Source organism: Geotrypetes seraphini, chromosome 4 (assembly GCF_902459505.1).
Source record: "Geotrypetes seraphini chromosome 4, aGeoSer1.1, whole genome shotgun sequence".
NCBI classification, from domain to species: domain Eukaryota; kingdom Metazoa; phylum Chordata; class Amphibia; order Gymnophiona; family Dermophiidae; genus Geotrypetes; species Geotrypetes seraphini.
In genome coordinates, this window is record NC_047087.1 from 39415805 (window position 1) to 39428153 (window position 12349).

The following is a 12349-nucleotide window of genomic DNA, read 5'->3' on the forward strand; positions in this document are numbered from 1 at the left end:
TAACTAAGCTAAGCAATCAAGAGTATGTTGGGGATGGGGAAGCAAAGGGGGAATCAGTTGAGTTTCATTGATAATAATCTGAATTTCCTTTGACTTGTTCTTGTACATTGTTCTAATAAACAGTTAAACATAATTAAAACTTGTAGGGCTGAGGTTAAAAAAGTATGTGCTGCTGTTAGTCTGCATGCATGTACACATTTATTTGTCTAGGTTTATTGGCTCCATGTTGGACTTTGTTTGTTGCAAGATGCTATTGTCCATTGTTTTCAGTGATTCTAAATAACTAAGGATTTCCATCTGTGGTAAGTTGATGTTCTGCTGTCCTTGGAGAAAGCAAAGTTGCTCACCAGTAGCAGATGCTCTCTGAGGACAGCAGAGCACAAATTACGACATCCCTCCCACTTCCCCTAGAAATTGAATCTCTGTTTTTTATTCAGCTTCAGATCCTACACAAGTCGGACCTGCTAGAAGATTTAGAATACTGGGTAGGGTCCGCGCCAGGGCTCTGTCAGTGATGTTAACCACCTTTGACAATCTGAGTCCTGTTGTCCTCTGTACTTCATTGAAATGTTCAGAACTTAATGTACTTGGTCAATGCGAAACTTGCCTGAAAGCCTTTTGAGAATGCTGCTGTTGTGTTTCAGCAAAACAAACATAATTTTGAGCCTGCTTCTACTGATTTCCTTCCATTTAGTCACTAGTATAAAACTGGTGCTTCTATGTAAAATATGAATTTGATTTGGGGGGAAAAATGGTGGTTATTAGATTCTGCAGCAAGGAGCAAAATCTACAGCAATTTCTTAAGTTGTGGAATTGCACGAACTAGAAGTTTTGAGCTAGGGCAGGGGTGTTAAAGTTCCTCCTCGAGGGCCGCAATCCAGTCGGGTTTTCAGGATTTCCCCAATGAATATGCATGAGATCTAGTAGCATACAATGAAAGCAGTGCATGCAAATAGATCTCATGCAAATTCATTGGGGAAATCCTGAAAACCCAACTGGATTGCGGCCCTCAAGGAGGGACTTTGACACCTCTGAGCTAGGGGAAATAAACCTTACAAAAAATACTTAAGTTAGTTAACATTTTAGGAACCAAGAGGAGAAAAAGCAAACAGCAAAGCAAATAATGAATAATTCTCTATCAATCTTTTGTTGGTTTTCTTTTGATGATGATTTGCCTTCCTGCAATTGTCTCCCTTCTGTTGTCCAACAGCTGTTCTTTTGTTCTTTCCAGCTACTGCCTACTAGTGCTCCCCTTAGCTTGCTGCTGCCCTTCTTCCCAGCCTTCATTTGCCCACAAGCAATGGGCTCATCTTATAACAGGGTAGTTGTGTGGAAAGTCCAAATTGGGGCATGTTTTCTAAAAGGAACCTGTGTAAAATAAGTTTGTACCAATGACACCAAGCAATGCACAAATGCTCTTCTACAAATTTACATCTGCTCCAAAGTGGGTATAAATGTGTGCTAATGCATATTGTATAAAATGTATGTATATATCACAACTCCACCCAGACTATGCCCCAGTAATGCCTACTGTGTAAATATATGTACTGTCTTTCAATGTGCCCATGTTAAGAACATAAGAATAGTCTTACTGGGTCAGACCAACGGTCCATCAAGCCCAGTAGCCCGTTCTCATGGTGGCCACTCCAGGTCACTAGTACCTGGCCAAAACCCAAGGAGTAGCAACATTCCATGCTACCAATCCAGGACAAGCAGTGGCTTCCCCCGTGTCTTTCTCAGTAACAGACTATGGACTTTTCCTCCAGGAAATTGTCCAAATCCTTCTTAAAACCAGCTGCGCTATCCGCTCTGTGCATGTGTACCTGACTGCAGTTTTGTGAGCCTGTTCTTGTGTGTGGGAAACCGTTTCCTAAAATTAACTCCCAGAGTACCTAACTGTGGGTGCTTGGGTGACCTGCTCCCTTGGCTTTTCTTACATCTTGGCTTTGAGAAGAAATACACTTTGTAATGTACGTGTATAAATGTTGCAAAAGCACACTGTGCTCCTGACCTCTCTTACACTGGCATAACGAAATCTGCTTTGTGTTCTCCTGGGGGCTTCTGATTTATGCTTCATTGAAATCTACAAATAAAAATTGCTACTGAAGCGCAAGCAGAAAACCAGTTAACATTTACAAGACCCTAAAGCTCTCTTGCCCCAGGGTGTAACAAATTGTGATTTGATATGTTTTTGGATAGAGAACTCTCTGGTTTTGGATAAACATGCCAAATTTCAGCTGGACAAATGTCTTCTACCTTAGACCCCATTATTGTGGTGTGCATTAGTGTTTTAGGAGGGCCTTGATAAATGAGTGAAGCCTGTATGTATAGAATTAGGAATGAGAAGAACCATTCGGCAACTTTATTCAAGCACAGTAGTGAAAAGTAGTTAGCAAAATTTATAGCATGCAGTGAAGAGTGCTGATGTTCACTGTGTCCATTGCTGCCCCCGCTATGACAGTGAAGTATTGTGTGGCTCTTTTGCAGTCTATTTGTTGTGATAAGAAAGTGAGTTACTCCCAATAATATAGGGACAGATTTTGCTACGGCTTAACTGGAGCAGAGGGAGTAGATGTTTTCCAGCTGCTTGATGTGTGCTTTTTTTTCTTAGAAAACCAAATGTGCATCTTTAGGACTTTATGGGGAGTGGTATTCTTGAAGGATCTGAAGTTGCTCATCCCCATCCAGGACACAGAACTTCAGTAGATCCTACACTATTGTAACACAATATTGCCATATGAGTGTCAGAAACCCAGCCGCACACCTATTGTTTTTACTGTAAGCTTCGGCAGCTGGGTTTGTGTGTGTATTTTCTCTTCCTTTTATGAAATTTTGTGCTATTCTCATGGGGTACAGTAGGATTATTAGTATGGCTGAGCATCATGTCAACAGATAAATTCTGATTTCTATTAGAAGCCATATCCACATATAATGGCATGGATCTCCTTGTTTTCAAAACAGGCAGAGTTAATTTCTTCTGCTTATTAGATTGTTTTCTTTCCAAACACACAGCAGTAGTAAATGCAGCTGTTTATTTCTTCTCCCTAAGGGGTCGCCTGGCCAGATATGCACCGTCTGGCCGACAGAGTCCATCTGGAGGAGCTGACAAAAATTGGCATCCTGAAAGGCAATGTAGAAGATATGGTGAAGGTTCATTTGGGCGCAAGATTTATGCCACACGGGCTGGGACATCTACTTGGAATTGACGTGCATGATGTTGGAGGCTACCCAGAGGTTAGTGCTAATTTATTCCTGGTAGTTGTGCAAATTAAATGCTTTAATGATGAAGAAGCAATTTGTTAAGAAAACAGGCCTTACTAATTTCTTCAGCTTATAAACTTGTCTGTTGCTGGCTGTGGTTCTTTTTTTTTTATTTCATATTCGTAGTTCAGCTTTGCTTTTGTGTGTGTTTGTTTTCTTTAATATCTTAATGATTGTTATTACATGGTTATGTTTATACTTAATTGTGAAACAGGTTTATGCTTAAAAGGTAATGCAGTTTTTATTCTAACCCCATGTGACCGAGATCCTCTCTGGGCCTTAAAGGGTCGATGGTGAGCTATTTCTGCACCTCATCTCAGCACCTTCACCCAAACTGACAAGGGGGAAGTGTAGCCAGCTTGTCCCTCCTTGCCCCGTCAGACCATTGCAGCCAATCTCTGCTGGAGTCCAGCCCCGCCCACCATGCGACAGAGATCCTCTCCAGGCCTTAAAAGGCCAACGGTGGGCTGTTTCTGCACCTCAACTCAGCGCCTTCACCCGGCAGACAAGAAATCACACCTGACTAGATGCAGGAAAATACCACAAGAAGAATTCTGGCAACAGATCATAGACCGAACTGATAAGCACAAATTTGGATGTCAATACACTTGTGGCAGAACTTAGCATTGTCTGTTCTAGATAAGATTGCTCCAGCTAGGCTAGTTAACACTAAGAAGAAATCCAACCCATGGTTTTCTGAACCACTGCTAATACTATGAACAAATGTCAGAAAAATGGAGAAAGCTTAGAGGAAACATCGAACCATAATCACTATAGAAGATGGAGAAAAGAAGTAAAGCAATATAAGCTAGCAGTAGCCAAAGCCTTGTATTATGACAATCTGATCAACCAATCGAGAAACTCCTCTAAATGCCTCTTTAGGATTTTCAACTGCCAAATGTCCACTAAGGCGATCCTAGCTGATTCCACAGCACAACGACCTGATGTAAACAGTTTAGCACACTATTTCCAAGAAAAGATTCAGACAATTAGAGATGCACACTGGAAGACTGCCAAAAGACGACAGAATTGGGCATTCCAGCCAATAGGTGTTGACAGAACTGCACTACAGTTACCCCAAATGTAGTCTCAGGTGTACTAAAATGGCTCTCAGAAACACTGCTGTCTAAACATCTGTCCATCTCAAATGCTGGATCACATCTTCTCCAAATTTCTGGAGTGGCTAACAGACTTTGTTAATACAAGCCTGAAACATAGTCTTTATTCCAAATCCCTGTCGGCTGTTGCACTGACCCCAAAGCCTAAGACTATGGGAACAGATCTAACCAAGGCAGAAAACTTTAGACCAGTGGTTGATATACAATGGCCAGCAAAACTGCTAGAATTTTGTGTCAACTTGCAGCTGTCAGACTTCTTTAACGAGGTAGATTGATTTCACAGATCTCAACATGGTTTCAGATCCAAGCCTAGTATATAAGCCTTATTGCTAGAGATGACATCGAAGGCCAGTCTTACCTAAGTAGAGGCAAGCAATCCTCCTACAGTTCAATGTCTCAGCTGAGTTCAATGCAGTGAACTACTCCCTTTTACTCCTTAGACTAAGCAAATTTGGTCTACAAGGTGTGCTATTGAAGTGGTTCACAGAGTTCCTGACCAATAGAACATACAAAATACTTTGGAAACAGAAAGATCTTCACAGCCTTTCTAAACATAGAATAGTTTCTTAACAATCTAATCTGCATTAGTATGGCATAGTCTGCCTCTGGACCTATGACAACTCCCCACCTACTAGTTTCAGGAAAGTACTAAAGGCATCTTTTCTTTCTATAACCCCTTGAAATCTATCTATCTAGGATCTAAACACTTTGCTGTAATGTCAACAGTATGTCCTTTTAACTAAATTTTAACCTGCACTGATTCTTAACTGAAATTTGTGAGATATAAGAAATTATATTGTATGGTAAAGAAGTCCAGATGGAAGCTGCATGATATGGAAAGGATGAGGTAAATAGCTTTTGGGTCCTTAATTTTTTTTTGATCTGCAAAATGTAAAAGCATTTGGTTTCATAGTGAAATTCTGCCATTATTTATAGATCAAACCCTACATATAAGCTGGAGCTCTGCCATAAAAGATTTTAAGCATCAGTATACAAAGCTTAAAATGTATTTTCACTTTGATTAACCAGTGAAGTTTAATATATGATGAGCTGAATATAGTAGCTGAACAGCTGTGTTCTGAACTGTCTGTAATAGGCAGTTGCATCAGAAGGAAGAGCTATAGGGCTGATATGAGCAGTATGTCAGTCATGCTGCTCACAGGCAGCAAAGATCAAACTTTTTAAACAGACTGTGGCTGCGGCGGCCGCAATGGCGAGAGTGGTTTGAGAGATTGGATGGCCCATCAGCCTGGACAGGAGAGGGAGACGCCAGATTGCCAGTCATTGGTGGAGTGAGGGGTCACAATTGAGTCATCTAACTCAACTATAAGCCTAGACCCCAATTTTTGGGCCCAAAACCCTCGGCATATATGGTATGATGGGAGCCTCTCAAGACTGCTGCTGGAAGTCCCAGTGGCCATTTTTACCGCGGATGAAGAATGGACAGAAGCAAGTGGGAATTGCTCCTGTCCCAACATGCTGCTAGACCACCAGGAGATCCCAGTAGGCCTGGGGGGGGGAGGGTTAGTCTCACCTGGTAGAGAAGGATGGAGCGCTAGCTGATGTTCCAGTGGTGCACAGACAGGGCTGCGAGCATGGGTGCAAGTGTTCCTCTGGCTTGGGAGGGAGGAAGAGAGGGAGCAGTAGCTGATGTTCTAGAGGAGGCTAGGGTGGGTTGTGGGCATTACTCTTGCTAGGGATGGAGAGAGCACTAGCTGATGTTCTGGTGGGCTGGGGCATGGGCATGCGCTGATTGTGAGAGCAAAGGTCTGCTAGTTCAGTGGGGTTTCTGCAGTAGTGGAGGGGGAAGACTCTAATATAAACTGAGACCCCCATTTTTGGGCCATTTTTTTGTCCAAAATCTTGGTTTATATTAAAGTATGTATGATAGAAGTCTACAAAGTACCGAGTGAAATAGAAGGGGTGAATAAGATTTTCAAAAAGTACAAAAACTAGGGACACTCCATGAAGTTTCATGGTAATGCTTTTAAAACAAAGGTGAAATATTTTTTCACTCAACAATTAAGTAATTACTCCCCACCACCATTAGTTGCGGAACTAGTTGGAAGACTTGAACACTTCCTGCCTTCCCCTGACCCTGCATCACTCTTCCATCGATGGACCGAGATGGGACTCGGGCGTGGGAAAGTACTTCATCCCTCAGGCGCGGGAGAGTACTCCATCTCTCCCCACCACTGCTAGTCACTAAGCCTTCTCCGAACCCCTCAACATGTGTCTATCGACGGACCGAGACAGGTCTCTCCTCTATCCACGACTACAATAGTCACCACACTTAGCACCACCATGAGAACCACACCACCAAAATATCCCCAAGCAATCCTACTAATAACCCTGCTCCTAACCAACTGGAAAGCAACTGCAAACCACCTCTCTCCAATACCAACTATAGCAAATTCCAGGGGGAATCACCCAACCAACCTGGCATCCCACAACAGACAGAAACTCAAACCATCAGACTTACACATATACAACCCACCCCACAATCAACAAGAAAACCGACAAACCCATATAAGACCAAAAAACAGCCCCATCAAAGATCACTCATATACCCGAAAACAACTGGCAACACACCAACAGACTACACCACTCTCAAATGTGCATATGTGAACATCAGAGCCATAGGCCCCTAAACAGAACACACAAAAAACTAGACAGAAGAAGATAACCTAGACTGCCTTTTCCTCACAGAGACCTGGCTCACCTCGGACTTGGACCCCAGAATAACTGAAATTTGCCCAAAGAGCCACAAGTTAACAATGGTCTGCAGAGAAAATAAAAGAGGAGGAGGAATTGCCATCATAATCAGAAACACCATAAACCTAAAAATACAAAACAACCAACCCATACATGGATTTACTAGCCTATCAACTATCAAGCACATCACTCAAAGGAACACTAACATGAATACTCTGCTACATAACCCCAAATAACTGGATCACAGCAAAACCAATATTTGAAGAATTTATATATCGAAACTCATTAATGGCAACATACAACCTAATCCTAGGAGACCTCAACCTCCACCTCGAAAACCAATCCTGCAAACATGTAGGAACCTTGCTATCATATCTCGAGGCCTTAGCCTATAAAATCCTAGATCCTCAAACCACACACGAAAAAGGACACCAACTTGACATCACAGCCTACATGTCCCAACAACCCACACAACCAGAGATCCAAACGGAAAATGGAACCGTTCCCTCTGGTCCGATCACTACACATACTCCTTCGAAATCAATTGGACCAACAACAAAAGCACTCCAATTCCTCAAAAAAATAACGTACAACTCAAGCAAACATATTGATCCCACCATATTCTGGGCAAAAGCAGACACCATAATCTAATACTACACACCCAAAGACTTCATCTCACAATGGAAACATCTAAGTACTGCAACCCTGGACGAACTAGCCCCAGAAAAACCCAAAACCAAAATCCACAGAAAATCAGACAAGTGTTTTGACAATGAACTATTCCAACTCAAAAGGTAATGCAGACAACTAGAAAGAAAATGGAGAAAAAGCAGCCAAGAATCCACAAAAACAGCATGGAGAATAATAAACCAAAAATACAAACAAAAACTGAAAGAAAAAAGAAAGACGTATTACTCAAAGCAAATAGGAGAAGGACCCCAAGATATAAAAAAGCTATTCCAGCTACTAAAAGATCTCACAGACACCACACCCTACCTAGCCAACAGCAACTCCCCCCTCCCTCAGCCACTCTCTTAGCCACATACTTCAAAAACAAGATCGAAAACATCAGACACGTTCAATGGAATTCCTACTCACATAGAAGAGTCCTCATTCCCCCCCCCCCCCCAGAAAAAGAATCAGTTGCAGCAGACAGAACCTGGTCCCACTTCTCACCTATACAATGGTCAGACTTCAACAAACTATATAATAAATACAGCCACGCAGCCTGTGACCTCAACCACTGCCCCCCATACTTACTGAAATCCTCGAGCACATTATTCCGCTCCCTGCTCCTACAATGGATACAATCTCTGCTCATAGAAGGACATTTCCCACAAGACCTCAGCGAAATCATCATAACTCTGATACTAAAAGACCCCAAAGGAACAACGGACCAACCATCCAACTACAGACCCATAGCCTCAATCCCACTGTACATCAAGCTGATGGAAGGCCTCGTAGCCAAAACCTTAACCTCGTACCTAGAAAAACACAACTTACTCCATCCCACACAGTCTGGCTTGAGATCCAATTATAGCACTGAGACCCTACTAGAAACACTGATGGACACAGCTAGACAGGCAAGAAAATCATGCTCATACAACTAGATCTCTCAGCAGCCTTCGACCTGGTAGACCAGGGGTGCCCAATAGGTCGATCGTGATCGACCGGTAGATCGTCAAGGTAAAGTGAGTCGATCGCGGAGCCCATCCCGGGCTCCGTGATAGACTCGCATTGCCTTCAGAATCTACCAGCCGATCAGCTTTCCTCTCCCCGACTGCCTGGTGAAGACAGCTTCCCTCCCTTCCATTCACACACTGATCTCTTGCCCACAAGCGAACTGAACTCAGGCTGCGGGGCTTTAACACTGTGTGCGCTGGCATTCCTTCTTCGAAACAGAAAGTTATGTCATTCTTGTTTCAGAAGGGAAGCCGGAAGAGAAGGGAATCCGGCGCGCACATTGTTAGAGCCCCCCCCCTCCCCGGGTTCAGTTCCTATAACAATGCGTGTTCTGAAACAGGAATGACGCACCCTGCAAACTCTGGCCTTGGGACACGACACTCTCGGTAGCTGGCTGCAGCCGCAGACACGTCCCGCACGGCCACAGCGGCATGTATCTGGGCTGCCGAAGAGGCAGGATGCGGCAGCCCTGCTCTGAGCGTCGCCTTCCCTCCCTGTGTAAAGTTTCTGCTCATGAGCGCCCTCAAGGAGAGCACAGCCGAACATAAATGGGTGAGTGCCGCTCTCCCCACCAACTTTTCTGTCACCCTCTCCAGCATCCCCAGAGAAGGCAAGTGGCTGTGTCCCGTTCCTTCACTGGGGCTTCTCCAGAAGGCAGGGCAAGTAGGGATTAAAAATAAAACAAAAAATATTATGCATCTATATTGCTTGGCCATTAGTCGGCAAGTCTTAGAGGTCCAAACCGGACCTTTTAACGTGGGGTGATGCTGCCCTTTACTTCCAGCCTGGCTACCAAACATGGAGGCGGCAGCAGAAGCACAGTAAATGCCATGGGCTTCTGAGAGAAGGGAAGGAAAAGAGAAACCAGACCATGGAAGGAGAGAGAAGGGAAGGAGACAGATGCCAGACCAGGGGCAAGGAAGGAGAGAAAATGCCAGATAATGGAGGGGGGAGGGAGAGATAGAAGAGAAGGAGAGTAGAAAGATGCTGGGGCATGGGGGGAGGGAAGGGAAATTAAGGAGACAGATGCCAGACCAGAGAGATAGAAGAGAAGGAAAGGAGAGAGATGCCAGGCCATGGGGTTGATTAGGAAGGAAAGGAGGCATGAAGAGAGAAAAAAAGAAAGGGAGGTAGGGAAAAAGAAAGGGCAGGGAGAGAGGAAGAAAAAGTTGGGGGAGGGAATGAGGTCTGGAGGAGAGGAAGCATACGGGCTGAAAGAAGGGAAGAAAGATTGGATGCACAGTCAGAAGAAGAAAGTGCAACCAGAGACTCATAAAATCACCAAACAACAAAGGTAGGAAAAATGATTTTATTTTCAATTTAGTGATCAAAATGTATCCGTTTTGAGAATTTATATCTGCTGTCTATATTTTGCACTATGGCCCCCTTTTACTAAACCGCAAAAGCGTTTTTTAGCACAGGGAGCCTATGAGCATTGAGAGCAGTTTGGGACATTTAGCGCAGCTCCCAGTGCTAAAAACTGCTATCGCGGTTTAGTAAAAAGGGAGGGGAGTATATTTGTCTAATTTTGTATGGTTGTTACTGAGGTGACAGTACATAGAGTCATCTGCCTTGACCTCTTTAAAAAAAACCGGAATATAAATGATAATTAACATTTTCTCTGCGTACAATGTGCTTTGTGTTTTTTAAAAAATTTTATTGTTGGTAGATCATTTTAACTTGGTCATTTTAAAAGTAGCTCGCAAGCCCAAAAAGTGTGGGCACCCCTGTGGTAGACCATAACATTCTCCTATAAACGCTAGACTCCATAGGAATCTCTGGCAAGGTTCTCTCAAGGTTTAAAGGCTTCCTACAATCCAAAATATACAGGGTTAAAACAAATAAAGAAGAATCAGATCCTTGGTCCAACCCCTGCGGAGTTCCCCAGGGATCACCTCTATCGCCCACACTATTCAACCTATAGATAGCCTCCCTCAGCTCCTGCCTTGATGAACATGGCATAACCTCATTCAGCTATGCAGATGACATCACCATTCTCCTCGCCTTCGACCACCCAGAACCCACAGTGACAGGCACAATACACAGAACACTCGAAACAGTAGCAACATGGATGACTGAACACAAACTAAAACTTAACCCTGACAAAACAAATTTCATCCTCCTAGAAAACAGCAAAACTCCAACCCTTAACAAACCTTGTAATAAACTCAATCTCTCACCCCATTCAACCCACACTAAAACTTCTTGGAGTACTGATTGACAGAAGCTGTACCATGCAACCTCAAATCAACAAAATTCTAAAAGCATCATTCATGACTATGAGAAACCTAAGACAAATCTGAAAATTTTTCGACAGGAAACAATTCCAACTTTTGGTACAATCTCTTATCCTTGGACTAATAGACTACTGCAACATACTATACCTCCCCTGCCCAGCGACCATGATAAAGCAATTACAAACAATACAAAATACAGCCTTAAGACTCATCTACTCATTAAAAAAATATGACCACATAACAGAAACATATCACGACACACACTGGCTACCAATTCAAGCAAGAGCACACTTCAAATTCTACTGCCTACTATTCAAAGCGATTAATGGAGAAAGCCCATCCTACTGGAACAACCGACTAACTCAATCCACCTCAACCAGACACAGGAGAACCCACTCACTATTCACACACCCTCCAACCAAAAATGTCAAATGAAGAAAACTATATGACAATCTAATAGCCACCAAAGCAGCAAAACTAGACAGACAAATCACCAATCTGCTATCTTCGACCACAGACTACAAAACTTTCAAGAAAGAAGCTAAAACCCTACTCTTCAAAAAATACATAAAAACCTATATAACAAGACCAATTCCTTCCCAAACTCCACCACCTCACTCTCTAGCCCCTTTCAAATCTAAAAAAGTTTTTAACTACCCAACATGTATCACCTCAAGCTTCCGACAATTTCTTAGGTAATTCATATATAATCCCTATGACAATTCTCATGTAAAGCTACAATTATTGTAACCTGTGACAATTGTTATGTAAAGTTACAACTCTTGTAACCTCCTGGTAAATCTTATGTAATCCGCCTTGAACCGCAAGGTAATGGCGGAATAGAAATTACTAATGTAATCTGGAATTTTAAAAGATTTGGTGAAGTTACTGGAGGAAAATGACCATAAACTGCTATTAAGGTAGACATAAGGAAAGCCACTACTTATCCCTGGGGTTGGTAGCATGGAAGCTTGCTATCATTTGGTATTCTGAAAGTTATTTGTCACCTGGATTGGCTACTGTTGAAAGCAGGATACTTGGCTTCAGAAGATGAACCTTCAGTCTGATCCAGTATGGCGATTATTTTCTCAACAATTTACAAGTTTCAAGTTTCAAGTTTATTGACATTTGATGAATCGCCTATACAATATTTCTAAGCGATGTACAAATTAAAAAACCGCCAGGTGGTGGTCTCACATATATATTATACAAATTAGTCATAAAACAAACAACTGACATTTAAACAGTAGGGATAGAGACAAATATGAATATGTAGGAAAGGAGGGAAAAGTTACAATCTCTTTATCTGTTGAAATTAACATAAAAGGAAAAACA

The 12349-nt window shown here is 42.6% G+C and overlaps 1 protein-coding gene across 1 annotated transcript in view; it reads left to right on the forward strand.

Moving 5' to 3' along the window:
- Positions 1–12349, forward strand: part of PEPD (peptidase D) — a 485574-nt gene that overhangs the window by 425878 nt on the left and 47347 nt on the right. Inside the window, exon 13 of the mRNA XM_033941263.1 lies at positions 3050–3234. Within this exon, the coding sequence (XP_033797154.1) occupies positions 3050–3234 (185 nt within the window). The remainder of the gene's footprint in view (positions 1–3049; positions 3235–12349) is intronic.